Source organism: Lissotriton helveticus, chromosome 3_1 (assembly GCF_964261635.1).
Source record: "Lissotriton helveticus chromosome 3_1, aLisHel1.1, whole genome shotgun sequence".
NCBI lineage: Eukaryota > Metazoa > Chordata > Amphibia > Caudata > Salamandridae > Lissotriton > Lissotriton helveticus.
Genome location: NC_136061.1, coordinates 1,784,370,950 through 1,784,392,973, shown reverse-complemented (window position 1 = coordinate 1,784,392,973; position 22,024 = coordinate 1,784,370,950). Strand labels below are relative to the sequence as shown.

The following is a 22,024-nucleotide window of genomic DNA, read 5'->3' as shown; positions in this document are numbered from 1 at the left end:
TACCCTAATTTAGCTGAGCTAACTATTTTTCACATTCCAGCAGACGAATTCTAGTTCTCCATTGGCTGAACCACCTCGTACCACAGTAAACTGTGACACCTCCTTCTTACATGCCCGGGCAAATTCACTAGTCCATTGTTCATTTAGAAGTCTTGGCAGCTCTCCTTAGGCTGCTACATTTTGTAGCGACAGCTTCCTTTTTAACCTTGAGCTAGTCAGCTCTGAACTCCCGTGGCACGTTAGCAAACGTTAGCAAATTTCTCCAAAAAGTCATCTTTTTAGCAGTTCAATCCAAAACCTTTCAAAATAAAAGCTCAGAGGCCTTTTCCATCCTTCTCAGAATTATTTCACTTGAGCCATTTTCATCATTAGGCCATCTTTTAGAAAGCGTCAATTTTCTGCGCCACCGTCCCTGCGTCACTTTTAAAAGGGTACTAATTTTCCTGCAGCCATCTCTAAGCTTCATTTGTAAAACTATTATATAAACAAACACAAAGGATAATTAGTGAAAGAAATACAGTTTGTTCTGTTGCCTCCCATCATTGCTAATTATTAACCCATTAGTCTAAATTACCTAGCAGTAAAGCACAAATAAAGCAGCATTTTATATTTACCAGTCTTCATAAATCCATAAAGCCTTATGTGCACCTATAATAGTAGAAATGACATTACATAGACAAGGGAAGCAAAATAAGCACATGCCATTATTTTAAAAACAGCTGCTATTAGTTATGACATGACAATAGACAAGATTAATTTATTATTTTCTACATACATAAGAATGCAACATAATGCACATTTATGAGCACACATGTTAATTTCCCACGTGTTCTGTAATGTAATGTAACTTTAAACTAGGTTGAATTAGCACACACAACACAAATTGTTAGCATTATTAATTTATTTATGGAAGTGTGACTTCACGGGTTTAAACAGATTTCTGTTTTCTATCCCGCTCCATCAACTCCCTCATCTGGTGATTAACAAATCACCACACCACCACCCAATATTTTAGCAAAGAATTTATCTAAGATGAACATGATTCAATTTCACCTGTGTTAGTATTTCTAAAGACTTATCTCATCAGTTTATCTACAATTCTCATATTGAGTTTTAAGAAACCCCTCTAGTTCTATTTCATTCTCTTGTGTATCATACAACTAAGCTTCAATAAATGTGTTGCAAAAACTATAACTAATAAAATGTCAGTATCTTGCTTATCATTTTAACCTTAAACTTCTCCTTATTAATTTCTCAAAGAACAACAACCTTAATTAACCAAAGCAGAATTATAATTGCATTAAGCTTGCAAAGAAAAATAAAACAAAAATTTTAAAAATGTTACCTAAATTTTCTAAAAATTTCTAACACCCCCCTTTTTCAATTTTTTTTTTTTTTTTTTTTTTTTTTTATACTCTTTAAACCTTCTAACAGTTTTTCTTCGACCTAATGTCACAAATTAATTTTTCAGCTAACAGAATTTCTTCGACCTTGTGTCATCTAACAAAATTTCTTCAGCCTTATGCCAAAAACAGAAAACCTAAATTTTTTAACAGGTATGTACTTCAATCATTGTCACTATTCTCTTCAATCTTTTCCTGACTGCAACTATTTACCTCCATTACAGGTATCACTTCTATTTTCTTTCCTGCCTCACTTTTCTTTTCACAATCCTTTTGACTTGATTTTTCATCAATCTGTTTCTTTGATCTGTATCTCAATTTGAATTTTAGGCCTTCATTTTCTTCTGGCCAGTTATCACTTTTTCTTAGTAATTTCTTCTTTTGCTTGGTCACATTACATTCTGTTCTCCAAGCTCCTTTTCTGAATTTTCTTATTTGAGAATCTTCATCACTCTCATCAGTTTCAGTGTCAGATATTTTCATTCTGGACTCAGGTACTTCTTTACTCGGCAGCTTCACTCCGTTAGGAATGTCATCTTTGTAGCTGGTACTTGGCAATTCATATTCTTCTTCAATTACCTTCAACTTCCCAGTTTCAGAATTCCTGTTCCTGCATTCAGAGCTACTTTTCTGCTTTTCAATACTCTCCTGGTCTTGAATCACAATCTGATCACATTCTTCTTCTGCTTCTTTTTCTGGCAGATTTCCATCATTTTCTGAGTCTTCAGTCACAACTTGCAAGTCTTCTTCAATCAAGGCTTGTTTTCTATTCATGTTCTCCAGATGTCGACCAACTTGTCGATCTTCAAGATCTGGATTCTCTTCAGGCTCTTCTTCAGAATCTGAATCATCAATTGTGACACTATCCTCATCAGGATTTTCAGGTGTAGTTACACGAAAAGTATGGCCAGTGTCAATCCACCTCTTCAGTCTTTTGCACTTCTCTGCATTTGTTGTGACAAGACTGACTAGCCTCCTTTTCTGCCACCTTGGCACTAGAGAATTTCTTTTTAGACGAACCTTTTTCCTGATCCTTTTACCTGGTAACAGATCAAGTACTTGCTCTTTTTCTCTAGTTTGCACTTCAGTTTCATCTTCATCAAACACAGATATCATTTCATCTGATAAATTCCTGCAGTTCTCCAAATTGATGCCATCATTGATAGGTATCATTCTTTTCTCTAGTATGAATGTCTGTCTCATGACCTTGTCCATCATAATCTCACGTGGACTTAAATCTGTCTTTTTATCAGTAGTGTTTCTCAGAAACATCAAAACAAGTGGAAGGACATCTGTCCACTTTGTACCTGCAGCTAGGCACATTTTTGCATCTCTGTCTTTTATAGTAACATTCTCATGCTCCTCAACATTTGAAATTTCTGTTCTATCTGTATAATGGAGCAATCTATTTTCGATATGTTTTCTGCCATCTGATAACTTTGCAACAGTAATTTCATCATCATGTCTCATCTGAAATGTTTCAACCCAATTTGAAATCAAACAGTAAATCACAAAAATGTAGCACAGTTTATCATGCAGTGACATCTCACAGAAATCTATTTGTAATCCAGTTAATAAACCACTCTCCTGTAATTCTGTTTCCATTCTCATAATTGTTTTCTTAATTGTGTTCACTTGCTGATATGTCAGACACCTCTGGTAAAGAAATTCTGCACTTTTATGGTACATTCTGTCCATGTCAATAATCATGCTATTTAGCAAAACTATTCTACCATCTTTGTGTAACAAAATCTTATCCTCATCTCGCTGTCTAAAATCTGTACTCATCCATGTGTTTTTCAACCATGTGTTTTCCTCCTCATGAGTTGCATCATCTTGTAAGTCTTTGACTCCCTGCCATGTTTTAACTACAGATGTTAGTATTAGTGAACTCAAAGCATGTTCATCATTCATTTTGTATGCTGCACATATCATGACAGCAAACCTTTCTGCCAATTGAATATCATCAATCAATCTTTTAATTAAATTTGCATTTCTGAAAAGTGAATCTGTAAAAGTCAATGTTTTAATCTGTTGATCAATTGCGTCCTTCATTTTAATGTCTTCACTCAAAAGAACATCATTTTCATTCCAATATTCTGGAAGTGCATTTAATCCTTTTGGACTGTTTTCCTGTTCTTTATTTAATCCTGTATCTGTATTCTCTGACTGCTTATTAACAAAAATTTGTAATGGCAATGAAGCCATGTCATTCTGCTGAACCATTACCTGTCGCTGTATTTGTAGCTCTCTATTTATCTCATTTATTTCAGTTCCTTTTTCATTTAAGCATAATTTTGACTCATCAGGCTGTATCAATTTAATCAGGTCAATGTCAGACTTCTCACTTACCAGAACTGAAGTCATTTCTGTTTCTTGTTGAGTTGCAATCCCTACTAATTCAATTTCAAGTATAATGGAATAAACCTTTTCAGTTAATGGGACCTTTAAATTTGCGGAATTAATTTCATCTTTTCTAAGTACAGGGACTATCTCTTTTTCCCAAATTTTCATGGACTCTTTCAAATCATTTGATGAATTTACATAATTAAGAATATTAATTCCAGATGTATCAGACATTTCATCATGATTTTCTATCGCATCAATTTTAATAAAATTCTGAACTGGTACTTTATCAGTTTGATCTGATACTTTTGGCGTTACATCAATCTGCTCTGGGGGTCTTCTTGAATTTCTGTTCTGATCCATATTTACAACATCTATTGTACACTGATCTATATTTTCTACTCTGACGCTTTTATTATTTATTTTCGCTAATTTTGGAATCTTTAATTTGCTCTCGCATTTGGCAACAACCCTTTTCATTTTCTTGTATAAGGAAGACATTTTCTTTCTCTTTATATAATTCGGTAAATTTACTCTTTAATTTTTCCTTGCAACGCTTATTGATCAATTAATTAATTAATTTAACACTATCAGGTGTATTCACCTGTATCACTAATTTTTATAAACCTGTAAAGGAAACATGAATTTGGAAAAACAGTAGCAACGTAATATATTTATTTATAACAATAATATCAACATATAATCACATGTGTGTTTTAAATGTACTTATTTTTTACTTACACACCTTCTGCAAAATATACCTGTGTAAAAAGAAAACCTAATCTATTTGCTTTAATTTACATATAATGTCTTGCTTGTAAATAACCTTAAAACTCCTTATCAATAAAATGTAATAAAATTTTACTATGACATTCTAATAAATTGTGAATAATATATAATGTTCACAAAACGCTGAAGGATGGAAAATTTCAAAACAGTAATATTTATTTCATGCAAATCTACTCAGCAAGCAATATTCACAGTATCAGTCTTTAAAAACAATGGTGTGATTAAAACAAAAGCGGATACCCAGCTAATTACATCATTATAAATGCTTTGGTCAATCAATGTACTGCCTTATTTCCAGACACTTTTATCTGATCAATGTACAGCAAACCCTCCCCTCTTGGACACACTCTATCATTGCACACCTTTTTCTCCTCTCTCTCGTGACTATATACGTCACAGCCAGTCACAGCATGTCTTTACTATGCTAGTAAATCAGAGCGCACCTTCCCTCGTGCTCCAATACAATATACAGCGCACAACGCTCAGTTTTTACATTAGCTGCAATGTGCTTCGTTTTAAAATAATAGCGCATTTGAAAGGAAACTAAAGCGGGGACAATTGTAAATAATATGGCAGTTCCAGCCAATCATAGAACTGCCCTCGCAACACTTAATCAATCTCAACACATTATAGTTGCTGTTGATGCTCACTTTTTCCCATCACACCCTTGCGCTTAATTAATTTATTTAACAACGCTCGCTGACAGTTGCTATAATTATTATTAGCAGTGACATTAATAATACGGCTGCAGAGGACTCTCATAAATGTTTTTTAATGTTAATTTGTCTCGGCCAATCCCAGGGCTGTTAGCGATGTTTCAACCAATTACAAGGCAGCTTCGCTATCATTGGGTGAACCTTCTAGCAAATCAGAGCTCTCCCTCGGCCCGATGCTCCAGATGCCACAATCTACCAGAGCGCGGCTCTTCTTTTGATGCGACAGCCTTTTCCAACTCGCCTTTCGTGTGACACCTACAGTCACTGCAATCTCCGTTTCTAAAAAAAAAACTCTCGGCAACTAACCTACACGCAGTTCATAGAGCCTCGCCCAATCAGAGCGGGGCTCACAGAGCCTTAACCAATAGGGTCGCGGCCCTTGTATGACGCTACGCGTCAATAGCCAATGGGTGCGCGATCTTGCAAGGCCTCAACCAATTACAGCTCAGCCCCCTCGCTAATGTTCCAACATTGAGAGCGCTCCTCTAGGAATTCCAACCTGAATACAGCGCATAGTTGCCTTCAATTCACTTTGCCTTATGTCAATTTCAATCCCGTGTCAACTCGCTCGCTCAACCACAACAACCATTACAATTAATTAAAAACGGGGACAATTGAAATTGACATGGCAGCTCCAACCAATCAGAGAGCTGCTTTTTGATGACGCTCCGTTACTTCACCCAATTAGAGCGCGGCGGTCTCCATACACACGAGCGCTGCAGCTCCAGCTCACTCCTCTCGTACCTTAAAAATTTCTCTTCTTAAAAACACTCTAAGACTCAAACACAATGTCCAGTGCTCTCCATATACACCAGTTGCAATGCCCTTTCCCCTCCAATCAACAGCGCCTATTAAGGAAGAAATCAAAGCAGGATTTTATTTCTATTTTAGATGACCTAGCCGACAACACTTATTTATTATTCTTTAACTCATCCTCAAACCTTGGGACAAATATTATTTGACAGGCAATCGTTTTTAATAAAAAACGCTGTTAACCAATTACAGCGCTGCCATTCTATGACACGGCGGCATCCTAACCAATCAGGACACAGCCTTGTCTTGAAGCTACGATATTTTAACCAATGAGAGCGCGGCGGCTGACGTAGACAGCCGCTGCAGCTCGCAGCTCTCCCACTCGCTCCCTAGTCACTCCTCAACAGCCCCCCTCCTTCACAAAATGTACTACAATTACATAGGACAGCGCTATTTCATTGGAAAGGAAAGCCAATGATTTAATACACTGGGGACACTTATAGAATACAAGATATTAACAATGTGCTTAAGCTAATTTTTGCACCACGCTCTAGCTAATTAGCGCACTGTCCCTGTAAGCTCAGCCAATTACTACACGGCTGCAGCTAATTTTATCACTGTTGCTACTGTAGTCTCTCCTCGCGCTGCAAGCAACACAACGCTCACAACATGCTAAATGCAGCGCGATCGGAAAACATTCACAAAGGCTAGGCACCAATTTAAATTAATACTCGCTCCTCAGCCAATGAGAGCGCTGCTTTGCTCTAACACTCCAGGGCACATCAACCAATCAGGGAGCTACTTAATGATGACGCTCCATACAGTTCTACCAACCAGAGCGCGGCAAGCTCTGACGTAGGCAGCTGCTGCAGCTACAGACTCTCTCCCCACACGTTCTCACTCCTAAAACCAGCCCCTCCCTTACAATTTTCGATCGGGGCACATTTTAATGGTTTTAAACTACGGAGAACAGTTTATTACTACAATTAAAGCGAGGAATGTTTATAAAATTAATTCTAATCGCTTTTTACTTATTTTAACGAGTTTAATAACGTGGAATACTTTAATTATTGCCTAATTAACACAAAACATTCTAAAATGCTCCTGAATGTTTTAAATTAGCACAGTTTACCTTTTTATACTTTACAACTATGCTGAATACTTTTGAATTGAAATTTATTAGCGTGCAGAACTTTTAAATGTATTTAAACACTGCACATTATCATAAAAGTCTTAGAATGGTACAGACTTTATCCTAAACTTTCCTAAGTACCTTAAAATTACTTTAGGTACAATTTAGTCAATACATAAAACGAAACTCATCTGTCTGTTTCTCTAATTAGGATAGTTTACATACATTCAAGTATTCTCATTCTCGGAATATAAGGCGCTATTCCCATAGAATATTTCTCATTTGCCAGTAGAGTAACTCTTACCCTACCCTTCTAACACGTAAAATATGAACTCATTTTGCTCTGAACCCACCGCGAAGTGAAAGTTCTAAGAGTTCCACTTGAACATACCTTACAAAACAATCACGCACTTTCACACTGAAAATTCCCTAACTTCAGACACACATGAAATCCGTACAGGACTCTCACCTGTTTATAGAAATCATGCACCGTTAGCAAAATAACACCGTTATCCGTACAGGGCTCTCACCTGTTTATAGATATAAAACATGTACCCGTACAGGACTCTCACCTGTTTATAGATAATCATGCACCGACATTACTCTGCCCTTCACTCAAGCTTGAATATAACTAATACTCTTATCACAGTGAGTTTTATGGAAGGCGCTTTGTCCCTATTCTCATGCTGCTCTAATTTCTTAGAAAACCCTCACTATTCAACATTCACACCTAGCCCTAAAACTGTGCTGCTCGGCGACAACACTATGGTACACGGCGATACCTCTTGTGATACTCGGCGATATCACTACAAACAGAACAGATGTCTTGTGTGACTGCCTTCTCATCACACAAACAGTACCGGTACAACTCACATATACCACAAAACAAACAAACTTAACATGTGTTAAAATTTAATCCTATGAATTTACCTACATATATGTATCATGCATGTAACATGTATGTCAAAAACAACATATATAAACCATCCTCTGCTACCAGAAATTGATCCAGCGCTCTCATCAAAATATTGCACAAATGACACTATCTACTACCACAAAACTTACACTACAACACTAGGCCCATATTAACAATAGAGCGCTTGAATCATGAGGCGATAAGATCTAAATATAGTTGTTTAAACCATCTGCAATAATCAAGACCAGCTTGTCATTTTAGAAAGTTTATTTTAACACATCTAGAAAAACTTAGGTTTTGGTATTTTATTAAACAAGCATTAGAAAAAGTCATAAAGAAAGAATTTTTCAGTATTAATAAAAAGAGCATAAATCAAGAATTATTATTCATTAGCAGGAATAAGTAAAATTAAGCATTTCCCAAAATCCTAACTATATCTCTGTCTCTACCCTCATCACCTAGTAATAAAGTAATTAATAAAAACTCCTGTCCTCACGTGTAAAGTCCATCAGCATAACATCGTCCTCCAGATTTCTCGAGCGTAAGCCAACTATGTGTTCTCTGAACCTATTCTTATACCCTAATTTAGCTGAGCTAACTATTTTTCACATTCCAGCAGACGAATTCTAGTTCTCCATTGGCTGAACCACCTCGTACCACAGTAAACTGTGACACCTCCTTCTTACATGCCCGGGCAAATTCACTAGTCCATTGTTCATTTAGAAGTCTTGGCAGCTCTCCTTAGGCTGCTACATTTTGTAGCGACAGCTTCCTTTTTAACCTTGAGCTAGTCAGCTCTGAACTCCCGTGGCACGTTAGCAAACGTTAGCAAATTTCTCCAAAAAGTCATCTTTTTAGCAGTTCAATCCAAAACCTTTCAAAATAAAAGCTCAGAGGCCTTTTCCATCCTTCTCAGAATTATTTCACTTGAGCCATTTTCATCATTAGGCCATCTTTTAGAAAGTGTCAATTTTCTGCGCCACCGTCCCTGCGTCACTTTTAAAAGGGTACTAATTTTCCTGCAGCCATCTCTAAGCTTCATTTGTAAAACTATTATATAAACAAACACAAAGGATAATTAGTGAAAGAAATACAGTTTGTTCTGTTGCCTCCCATCATTGCTAATTATTAACCCATTAGTCTAAATTACCTAGCAGTAAAGCACAAATAAAGCAGCATTTTATATTTACCAGTCTTCATAAATCCATAAAGCCTTATGTGCACCTATAATAGTAGAAATGACATTACATAGACAAGGGAAGCAAAATAAGCACATGCCATTATTTTAAAAACAGCTGCTATTAGTTATGACATGACAATAGACAAGATTAATTTATTATTTTCTACATACATAAGAATGCAACATAATGCACATTTATGAGCACACATGTTAATTTCCCACGTGTTCTGTAATGTAATGTAACTTTAAACTAGGTTGAATTAGCACACACAACACAAATTGTTAGCATTATTAATTTATTTATGGAAGTGTGACTTCACGGGTTTAAACAGATTTCTGTTTTCTATCCCGCTCCATCAATAGCCCGTTAATAGGCGCGCTGTGCTCCACTGATATCTGATCCATAGGTTTGTGCTGCCCTCCACTGATGCACTGATGGCGGATTCATAGCCATGTGCTCTCCTCTGTTGGTGCTTTTGTGCTATTCGTACGCTTTGACCATTGATGGACAGCTGTGTGCTGCTCTCTTTTGATGGCTGATTGGAAAGCATGTGTTGTACTTCACTGATGGATTGATAGGAGCTGTTAACCACCTGCATTGGTTGATTGATAATCATCCGCTGTCCTGCACTGATGAGTATTTGACAGCCGTGTGCTAACCTGATAGGTATGTGTGGTCCTCTCCTAATGTAATGATGGCTGGTGGATGGCTGTGTAATCCTCTGAATTCATGGCTGACTGGCAAACTTATTTTGCATTCCCTTCACGGTGTAAATGTGAATGGCAGGCATTGGTGGTTGATTAATAGGCTGTCTTCCTCTGTTGGTGGTTAATTGTACGATACTACTTTGGTCCCTGATTGATGGTTCTGTATCATTATCCAGTGGAGAGAATGCTGCTGTTTAATTCCCTCTTTTGCTTTGCAGACCTGCGGCAGTAGCAGCAGCCGCTGAATCACAACAAGTTCAGTCTTAATGTCTGGTGGACTTTTCAGCGAGGTGTGTAACATTATTTTCCTAATGTTCATGTTTTCACAGCGTGAATGACAACTATTGTGGAAGCTGTCCAAAACAGCATACCTTTTTATTGGTTTCTTTTTGTTTCAATAAATGCAAGCAATAAAAACATAATACAATTATAATTAAGCTACTGATCCGCTATGACTGATATATGTGATGTAAATACATATTGTAACCCCGGGCCTGGCTGTGATGCCGGGACACAACCAGTGTCATGTTAGCTTCTCTCCTGCACTGGAACTTGAATAATCCATACCGCTGTTGGAGACTCACCTTCTCGGCCTGATTTAGACGAAGGTGGTAACGTGACTTCCATCTAAAAACGGTGATGTCCAACCCACAATTCTCTGTATTCTCTAGCCTCCTCTATCCTCCTTTTGAGCATGGGGGAAGAGAGCCTTCCGGGTGGGGGTCCACCACTGGCTAAACAGTGGGGAAGACAGATGCTGTGGACATGATGCCACCAGCAATGGTATCAGATCCCCCATCCGATTTATGGCTGCTGCCTAGTTACTATTTCCAGTGCTGGTCCTTGTGGGTAAGAGAGCCTTGTAAAATATGGTGATCTTGCACAGAAAAGTTTCAAGTTGTCCTTGCTATACGAAGAGAAGACTCCTATATTACATGGACCTATTTTTAAGTGGTTATTGAAAATATACCACCGGTATGGGAGCTATATTTCTAGTTTACCACATTTGTGACAGCAGTCCCAAAATACCGCCAAGGACTGTTGGGCCTGCTGATTGGGGCTTTCTCCCAAACGTGGCTCACTGGCTCTCACCCTGTCACCTGGAGCACTGTAGAGGAAAAGCATGTATCCGCATGCTGGGAATCTCAAAATATGATACATGATTTACACAGGTACAGCAGATCAACTTCCTCCCGGGCATTTGTATGCCATTTACCAAATTTTATAACATGCCCTTTGTTTGCTGTTGTAGCATGTTGCATTGGAAAATAATGGCCAAATGTCATTAAACTCAAAGGGGCAAGACACAACATCGCAAAAACCTTTGCTCCCTGATGACATCACAGCAAGCTACACCAAGTGGTCTTTGGAAGGACAAAAACGGACGGACTAATGTCCTTTTTAAATTTTTTATTTCTTGATAACATTATTGGACTTTGGTATGGTAATTTTTTTTCTCGATAAAAGGCTCAAATCTCAAGCTAAACATGGTATCAAAATGTAAAATCAACATGTATTCTAACATTTTTGTAGTCAGACTGGTGAAACCTCAGGTGCGGCTAAACAACCTTGAGTTTGTACGCAGAAGGACAGAGACTGAGGGGCATATTATCAAGGAACGGCGTTGAAATTATTGCCACTTGGGTGGCAGGAAACTGCCGCTAAAGCAGAGATAATGGTCTTGATAATATGCATTTGAGAATTTCCATATGAGTCCATGTTCTGGTGTGAAGATGGGCTTCTATGGAAATTCTCAAGGGCATATTATCAAGCCCATTATCGCTGCTTTTTCCTGCCGCTAAAGCGGCAATAATTTTAATGCCATTCCTTGATAATATACCCCTGAAACACTAGTATGAATTGAGGTATCCTGGGTAGCAGCTGTTAATCTGGGATTGCTGGTAGCGCTAGGGCTGTACTAGTAGCTAGACGGGTCATGGGCATGGGGTCGCCATCCTAATGGCACTGTATGGGAGTAAAGGGGTGACAAGAAAATCAGTCAAATGAGCGTACGTCTTCTTCATGTTTGTTTCGACTTCCCCGTTGGATATACGTGTATCAGGATGGAAGTCATGCATCTGTGTGTTGTGGATTCAATAATAAAACAAAGGTCTTAGGAGAAGTGTTTTGTCAGAGACCAGCCACTGTTTGTTGTGGAGCCTTCTCACAATTGAGAGGCCGTGTTGTGGCTAAGCGCCAGCTTCAGGGAGCAGCCAAGACTACATGGGCTCCTACCAGAGAAACAACCGATAACCAAGTCATACATAATCAATGCAGTGAACCAGATTTCTGCTATAAATAGTTTGTTTATGAATGCTGGACTCTGGAGACTGGGCAATATCATTCACTGTGTGCCACTCGCACCTCCTTCTGGTTGTTATATTGCATTGCCATTCATGGTACAGAGTGAATAAGTTGCAGGCAGGGCAATAAATTAACCAGGTTTCTTTACTAATAAAATCGATAAAATTTATGATAAAATACTATGTATGAATCAGGCTTCATTGACTGACATGGCACCCCACCTTAATCTCACTGATTTTATATCGGACTCGCAATCTCTGGACAGCTTTCCCCCTATTTCGCTTCAAGAAACATCCAACCTTATAAAACAGATTAAAAGTGGGAGTCCAGAGGATGCTATCCCTGCTAGATTAATGCCCACATTGGATGAACAACTAAGTCCAATGATCACGGAATTAGTAAACCTCTCACTCACCTCAGGCATTGTCCCCAAGGAATGGAAGCGAGCACTTGTCAGACCCATAAGGAAAAATACCGCCTTATCATGGTCTGACCTGACAAATTTAAGACCTATCTCCCTGTTACCTTTCTTGGGAAAAATTATAGAAAAACATGTCAACTGCCACCTATCTGGACATATTGAACAAGTACAAGCCCTGGATGAATCCCAATCAGGATTCCGCCCCAAATACAGTACAGAATCCACCTTACTGTCTGTTACTGATGATCTCCACGCCTACCAGGACAAGGGCCTTTCAGTCATCTTGGTTCTATTAGATCTATCGGCAGCGTTCGACACCGTGTCTCATTCCATCCTGACGCAGCGGTTGTCGGGCGCTGGCCTTAAGAACAAAGCCCTTGAATGGTTAAAGAGTTTCCTAGCTGATCGCACCCAGAGAGTCACCATGGGTGCATATCGCTCGGCGGAAATTGAGATTTCTAAGGGGGTGCCACAGGGCTCTTGTCTGAGCCCAACGCTCTTTAATATCTATGTGGCACCCCTGGCAGGAGTGTTGCGTAGATACGGCTTTGTTCCCGTATCTTACGCAGATGATACGCAACTCCTTTTCCCCTTCAAAACTCTTTCCACTGAGGTTAGGAACTCTTTCTCATCAGGCATGAGAGAAGTGGCAAAATGGATGTCTACCAACTATCTCCAATGTAACGTCAACAAAACGGAGATCATGTTATTTGGGGAGGCTAAGATACTATGGACTCCGGAATGGTGGCCATCAGAGTTAGGAGCAGTCCCTGAACCTAAACAGGTCGTGAAGAATTTGGGAATTCGGCTCGATCACGACCTATCACTAAAACAACATACCAGCTATATTTCAGGGATATGCTTCCACATCATCGGCTTGCTCCGCAAAGTCTTTCCACTCCTACCTGACTCAGTAAGAAAAATTCTCGTTCAAGCACTGATCCTGAGTCGGATCGATTACTGTAACGGTTTGTTACTCTCTGCCAAAGAAGGAGTGCTGGATAAGCTACAAGTCATTCAGAACACGGCAGCTCGCCTTGTTCTGAATGCCCCCCCAAGAACTGCCTCCAAACTCCTCCTTAATCAACTACATTGGCTCCCAGTTAGACAAAGGGCAAAATTTAAAATATGTTGCCTAATCCATACGTGTTTGAACGGACAGGGACCCGTCTATCTTGAGCGGAGATTTGTTCCTTATGTTCCAGCACGATCCCTCAGATCAAGCAACAATCTCCTCCTTGTGGTCCCCCATGTCAAAAGGGTCAGACATGGAGGTAGAGCCATGTCTACCATGGGTCCTAAGCTGTGGAACAAATTACCCCTGGCTCTAAGACAATGCAAAGAGCACCTAATATTCCGTAAACTTCTAAAAACTATCTTATTCAAAAATGAAATCTAATTCCATCCCTACATTATGTCTGCTGATTTACCGGTCAAAAAGCGCAGAGATACTCCTGGCGGAGTGATTCAAGCGCTATATAAACCCATAAATAAATAAATAAATAAATAAATAACTAGGGATGTTAGTTGTGAAGGCAGATGGTTCACAACTGCAGTTTTTAAATAATGCTACCAGTTATGGTAATTAAGAAGCTTACAAATTAACCAAGCATTTGCAATGCAACAGGTCTCGCATTAGTTTAAGTTTGAGCTATTGGTGTTACAAATGATATTGTTTGTTAGATTTTATTTTTATCAAACAATATCTCAGCAGTAGCATAAGTTATTTAAAAAACATGGAAATCCATATTCAGCGGCAATCTTTCTTTTTATAACTGAATTAAGGATGCAGTACGTTTTGTGGCTAATAGAGATACATTTATAACTTCACAGGGACACCTAGTAACTGCCTGTGGTACTGCACACTTACTTTGCTTGGTGTATTTTTTTATTGCTTATGTTACTGAAGAGATATTTTTTTACAAAAAAAATCTAACATACATTATTATTTGCAATGCCTATAGCTCAAACATTGAGTAACGCAAAACCTATTGCATTGCAAATGCTTGTTTTGCTTATGGGAGGTGGGGGTGAGCAGCACAGGCAACTAAAGAACAAGGCACCACTGATAACAAGTGGGAGGATAGGAGATAAAGGTCAGTGGGGCAAAAAAGTGCACCATCGTTCTTTTTTGTTCTTATGGCGAACACGGACAGCGGAAGGGTAGAGGGGTAAGAAGCAACACCGACAAAGGGGGCAAGAGGAGGAAGTAGTATCAGACAGTGGGGGATTGGGGTGAGAAGGGAAGAAGCAACACAGACAGCAGGGGGTGGAAGGGAAGAAGCTACATGGTCAATGGTGGAGGGAGGGAAAAACAACATGAACAAGGAATGAAAGGGGAAGAATAACAATTAAAATACCTCAATCGCAGTGCAATCAGCGGTAGGACTGCAATTACGCTGAAGCCCTCAGTACTTTGGCCATGCTCCAGCCGAAAGAACAGAAAGTGTAGCCGGCAGATGATGGCCAATTGGAAGTAAGCAAATAAGAATGACGATGAAACCAATGAATGTTAAGCAAAGGCCGGGCTGCAAGCCCCTTGTTGTATACAATATTCCTTGCAAGTGAGAGCGCATGCACCGCCGCAAGCGAGACCTATGTGGTACACATTCTGTAAATAGAGGCAGTTTAGAACTTGTAATGAAATGCTGTATAGATGTTTTAAAGGTATGGGTGACTGCATGCATGAACCACAAGACTAGAATACAGCCAACAAATATGTGCGCGCACACAGGCCTATCAGACGGCCAGACCGACTGTGTAGGTCACAGGTTCAACTCCTCTTAAGGTTAATTCAGCCTTTCATTATTTCAGTGAGAGTAAAATTAAATTTACGATAGTAACATGTTATTTATGGTATTAAGAACACATTCAATGTAATAGGAAGCACCGACGCAAAACATGTTAATATTAGAGCATTCAAACTAACTCTTCCCCAGTCAAAAGGGCACTTCCATTAGTGCACACTTTTGTCGCTTTTCCTGTGTATGTTTCCCTATGAGGATCTATCAGTGTGTTTGTGTGTATGTACCCGTATGTGTGTGTGTCTGTGTGTGTCTGGCAGTGAAGAAATGTGACTGTTTGGGGCTAGCAGTGTTTAGTATCTGTGCATCTGTGGGTTTAGTAGTTTGTATGCATCTTTTGGCCTTTGTTTGTGTGCCTGTAGGTGCCAATCAGTATCTATGGATGTATCCGTGCCTGTGTATGTTTAGCATTGTATATTTGTGTTTCTGGCAGTGTTTATATGCCTTGGTATGTGTTGCTAGCAATGTGTTTGAATGTGTGCCTGTGTGCATGTGGCAGTGTGCATATTTGCGTATAGCAGTGTGTATGTGTGTCTCTTGCAAAATGTATGTGTGTTTAGCAGTGGGTGTGTTTAGGAGTGGGCATGTATCTGTGCTGAGTGTGATTAGCAGTGTGTACATCTCTGTGCTTGTGTATGTTTAGCAGAGTATATGTGTGTGTGTAGCAGTGTGTACATGACTGTGCATGTGTCTAGCAGTGTGTATATGCACATATGTATAGTAGTGTGTGTGTTTGTGCGTGCCTAGCAGCTTTTCTGTCTGTGCCCCTGTCTAGCAGTGTTTATGTCTGTGTGTGTGTCTAATAGAGTGAATATAGCTGTGCCTGACTTGCAGTGTTTGTGTGTACCTAAGTGTTTTTAAGATGTGTGTGTGCATGTATTTAGCAGTGTAACTATGTGTCTAGGAACATGTATGTGTCAGATGCATGTGTGTATCCAGCAGTGTGTGTGTGTGTCCAATAGTGTGAATATGGCTGTGCCTAAGTTGAAGTGTTTGTATGTACTAGGTGTTTCTAGCAGTGTGTACGTGTTTAGCCGTGTAACTATGTGTCTATTAATGTGAATGTGTCAGGTGCCTGAATGTGTCTAGCAGTGTGTGTGTCTAAAAGTGTGAATATGGCTGTGCCTGTCTAGCAGTGTTTGTTTGTACCTAAGTGTTTCTAGCAGTGTGTGTGTATTTAGCAGCTTTACTATGTGTCTAGCAACATGTATGCGTAAGGTGCCAGAGTATGACTAGCAGTGTGTCTGATAGTGTGACTATGGCTGTGCCTGTCTTGCAGTGTTCCTGTGAACCTAAGTGTTTCTAGAAGTATGTATCTGCATGTTTAGCAATGTAACTATGTATGTTTAGGAAAGCGTATGTCAGGTGGCTGCTAGGCCTGGGCATAGGACAAATAAACAGTGAGAGGAGGGTCAAAGGGATACATAGTTTAAAGACCCATGCCTGGTTCAAATCCCCAGCTACTCTGTATGAACAACATAAAGGAACATAAAGGTGTGAGTTGGCTAGTCCCCTGATCATTGGGACCGAAATGCCACACCGTTAGTTGCTGGTCTTGGATGTGGTCCACCAGTAATTCTGAACCGCCAACTGATAGCTGATCATTGATGGTTGTACAGAAAGTGTAGTGCAACAAAACAACAAAAGTGGTGAATTAAAATAGGATGATGTGTCCTCCATATATGAACCTTTATTCCTTAGCCGAACAACATCCCCTAATTAAAACCAGAACAGTGCAAAGAAGACAGTAACTAATTCCTGTCTAATAAAGGGCCAACATGTTTCTGACTAGCGGACAACCTGTCCCATGGCTTTCATCAGGGCCTCTGTTCAATGATTGTTGCACTTGTTATTCAAAACTCGTGACCGAAAAAATAATGAAATATTAAAGGTTGGAAACGATACAACCTGTACCAACCGATGTATACTAGTCCTCCATATCAATTGGAAAGTGTGATTCCGTCATGATAGGGGAAAGGACCTCACCTCACCTGGACCATGCTCAGGTTTTACGAGGCCCCGCACTCTCCGTCGGTACCTCCAGCTCACTTCTGGGGCTAGGGAGAGGCTGCTAGGCCTGGCCAGTGAACCTCGCTCCGTTCACAGAGTTTGTGGAGTTTTCTGCACTCCACACTCTGTGTAGCTTGCGGAGTGCAGAAAACTCTGCTTCACAATGTGCGGCGGAGTTTTTTCCCTGCTTGCGATCGTGAACCGTAAGTTCGCGATCGTGAACAGTAAGTTTGTGCGCGTGAGCTGCCGCACTGGTAGAATTTCTACCCGAGCAGCAGGAATACCAGCACAAACTGCAGTTTGCACTGCACTCCGCCACTTGCGGAACTTCATGAAGTTTTTTTGTAACCTCGTGTAGTTCTGCTTAGCAAAACTCAGCGAACTACGCCCAGGCCTGGTGACAAGTGGGGATGCGGAAGGTGGGGAATAACGGTCGGAGATGAGAAGTCTACCATTCCATCCTTTATAATTGCCTATGGACAGAGCCTCCTGCCATTTTATTTATTCTTTGGTATCTGTCTTTCTGCGGTTAATTCAGGTAAATGGTTTCAGTTTCTTAAGCAGTTTTGGTGTCTGCTGCACCGCTGGGCATCTGGCTCTGAAAATAAGCAGTGAGGGGTGGGACATGAAGTGAATTGTAAGCCATCAAGGGCACTGCAGCCTGAACTGCTTTTTAAACAAAGACAAGATAAAGGCACACAAACTGCATGCGTGTGGCTGCTCGCTCTTGAGGCAATACTCCATGGGAGTGAACTACTTAGAGAAGGTGGGACATGTACCCACCAGTAGCCATTTGCAAGCCTTAATTTTTAAAGGACACACAGGAAAGCCAATCCAAATTGTGGGAGGAGTCAGACCCCACAAAGTAAAAATAGCAGATCACCTAACAGCGTAAGCGCTGTTGCATCGACCTAAAAAGCGAAGTCATTAAAAAAGAGGATATGTGCAGCAGAAAGACCTTTCCCTTTGCAGCGCAAACACACATGCGACAGGCAATGATGACATGGCTGAGAGGCTGATTTTGTGTTTCAGTGACAGCGGGGAAACTCAATGGCCTCCCAAAAGCTTTACAATGTCATGGATGAAACACCTTTGTAATTTGGAATGCCCCCTAACACAGCAGCTTATCTTCGCAGGACTGCACAGTTGGGGCCATTCATGGACACGGAGACCTCTTCTTTCTGCATCATATGAGGGTGCCTGGGCAGAATTTCGATTGTGGTGGAGTAATCAGAGTAATAATGGTAATTTGCTTTACTCTTTGATGTGGAATTACCAATAAATACACAATTACAATTCATCACATAGTTTGCTGGAGAAAATTTTTACTGCAAGGTCTCATTTATCTATCGCAGGGGACAGCTTATGCTTGCTATTTGTGTTCTGCTGCAGTTAGCATTGTTTCTTAGCGCAAAATGAATTCTTGCATCCATTTTGGATGCAAGAGTGCATTGTGCACTTAGAAAAAAGCAATAAATGTCAGGAGTACGTTGGGGGAAATTCTACTCCGAATGCACATTCAGTGAGAAGGAGCTTGTGCTCGCTTTATGTGTTCAGTTGCATTTAGTGATATTTCTTAGTGCTAAGTCCATTTTGGAAGTGAGGGGGCATTTGTGCAATTGGGCATAGTGCTAAATGCAGAATTACACTTTCATGATCCTGCATAATCCTGCACAATTCCTGGGTAATTCCACGTGATTACGCTAGACAGTATTACGTGAGTTATGCCCACCCCTTCTTATGAGGCTTCGCAGATCCCATACTCACAGCCTTGTTGCAGCAGTTCGCACTATTTAATGGGCAAAGAACAAGTTATGAAGTGGACGGACATGACAACACCACCCCAGCATGATATTAACGTCTTTCCTCCACTTTACCTCACCAGGACTCCTCTCAGCCAAAATAAGCAGAGTTTTCACTGTAATACACTGTCCTGCTTAGGCCTCATTGCTCTTGGGAAGCAGATAGATTAGGCATGAGAGATGGCACCGCAGGTTCTGTATTCAGAGAGAATAATGGATACAAAAGAGAGATTCGGAAAGAAATTGGGGGCAGAAAAAAAGGGAAAATCTAAAGACAAAACATAGGGAGAAAGACAGGGAAATGGGGGTAGGGAGACAGACATTGTGAGAATGAGTGATTTAGGGGATTGAGCTTAATAGAAGAAAAGGGAGGGAGGAATAAGGAGAAAGACCGAGCCTGAGAGGTCGAGAGATAAAAAAATAGGAGAATGGGAGTGATAAAGAGATTGGATAACAAAGACAGAAAAAAGAGAGCACAGAGAGTCCATGTTTGTAAAAGGGAGAGAAAGACGTGTGAGAGGAAGGGAGTGATGGAAAGACAGACAGAAATGGAGAAAGGATAAAAAGATAAGGGAGAAAGAAGATGGGGAGATAATGAGTGTGAGAAAGAGATAGAAGAGCATGAAAGAGAGAGAGAAACGTGAAGGCAAAGAGATGCAAAAGGAGAGCGAGTAAGAAAGTCAAAAAGACAGGCACAAGAGTAATTGTTTCGAATAGAAAAAAAGCTAGAGAGGTAAACTGTAAATGTTGCACAGAATGAGGGGAGAGAAAAAAGGATTACAACAACAGGGACGTAGATACATTAGCTTGAGAAGTGGGGAGCGAAAAAACAAGAAAGAGGAGAGGAACTTACCAGACAGGGATGTAAGGACAAGTTAGAGACTAAGTGGGTCTGTTAGAGTAGAGCCCTAGGGGGGCATATGCCTATCTGCATAAAAACTAGGAGTGGTTGGAGTTTGCAGAGTCCTACTATGCGAAATTCAGTGGAGTCGCAAAAAATCTCAGCTGCATTACATAGAGTTCCTCTTTCGGGCTGAGTTTGTCAGCACACCTGTTTGCGTTGGGTGAATCTGAGTGAATCTGCGCTCAAAGATTACGCCTGAACAGCACTACGCCGTCCTGAAGTGTGCTTGGGATCTAAATGTGCCCAAGATCACCACGCGGCCCACATGGGCACGGCCATCTTTTTCTCTCTGTTATGGTGCTGGGCCTAAATTTTAATCTGTCCTTAATCTTTGTAATCCTCCTCCTTTATTACTTTTCTACCCCAAATTATAATTTGGGGTAGAAAAGGGGACTCATAGGGGTCGGGGTGACCCGATGATGAAGCATGACACCACCAGGGTTTGTGAGGGTAATTAAAACAAAAGGTTCTCTTTCCCATACACACGGTTGCGATTAGCACCACCTTCCACTAGAGAGGCCCCCCTCATATTTTTCTCTCCTTCTCTGTCCCTATACTTGGGCACAGAAAACATACCAGCAACTCGGAACACTGGTTGGTCAGTTGGAGTATTTTGTGTGATAAATGAGTTAAATTACATCCATACTAGTGATCTTGATTGTATTTTCAAATATTCAAACGCTGGTTGCCTCTCAACCTATCCCACTGCCACGGTCTGACCATTTCCTGCTCCCATTTACCTGTGTTATGTGTGAAATTAGTCCACCAGCGAGGGAAATTAAAAAGCTTAGCCGCACTTGGTCAAAACTTCAGTGGGAATTATGGGAGACCAATTTGGAGAACACAAGACCAAAACCCTACCCAAATCCCATCATCCCAAATGATACATTTAATATCTGGCTAGAGTCCTCGCTTAACACCCTCATTCCCAAAAAAGAGATACTTATAAAAACTGGACTCAATAGAAATCCTTAGTACTCCTCCGGAATCCGGAAACTTAAACAAAAGTGTAAAATATTGGAAAGTAAGTGGAGAAAAAACTTTTCATTCGAAAGCAAAGTCAAATATAGAGAAGCCATAAAACAATATAAGTCAGAAATAAAATCTGCACAAAGCTGCTATTATCAAGACAGAATTACATCTGCTGTAAACTCCCAACGCGAAATTTTTTATATTGCAAAATCACTCCTGACCCCCGACCCCCAACAGACTGTAGATAATCCTCAACTTCGATGTAACCAGTTAGCAGAATCTTTTTCTGCTAAAATACAAACCATCTATACATCCTTCCCCTTGAAAAGAGCCCAATAGATGACACCCTCTACTGATTCAATAAAGGAACAGGACCTGTTGGAGGAATTCCACCCATTGGACCAAACCAAATCATCTTAAATCTGGCTCACCAACAGATCCACTTCCTCCTACCATTTTGAATAAGATTAGTAAGACCTCTTCTCCAATCATGTTAGACTTGATCAATGCCTCCCTTCTCACTGGAATTGTGCCTCCGCTGTGGAAAGAGGCGATGGTCAAGGCTCTGTTAAAAAAACATAATCTGGACCCGGTAGAATGGGCAAATTACCGACCCATATCTTTGTTCCCAGCTATAAGAAAAATTGCTCAGAAGCATGTGACCTCATCCCTCTCTGGATTCCTGGGAAAAAACAACCAGCTTCATCCCTCACAGACAGGTCTTAGATCACAGCAGGGTACAGAGACTGCACTCCTGTCGGTAGTGGAGGAAACCAGAAAAATCCTTGACTGTGGAGGCTGCGCAGCAACTATTTTACTACACCTGAGTGCAGCCTCCGACACAATAAACCACCCGCTGTTGAT

The 22,024-nt window shown here is 40.3% G+C and overlaps 1 protein-coding gene across 1 annotated transcript in view; it reads left to right on the top strand.

Annotated features, from left to right (window-relative positions):
* The window catches only part of LOC144825147 (pancreatic secretory granule membrane major glycoprotein GP2-like), a 142,771-nt gene that overhangs the window by 103,560 nt on the left and 17,187 nt on the right, over nt 1–22,024 (top strand). The window contains exon 7 of the mRNA XM_078684018.1: nt 10,162–10,233. Within this exon, the coding sequence (XP_078540144.1) occupies nt 10,162–10,188 (27 nt within the window). The 3' untranslated portion in view covers nt 10,189–10,233. The remainder of the gene's footprint in view (nt 1–10,161; nt 10,234–22,024) is intronic.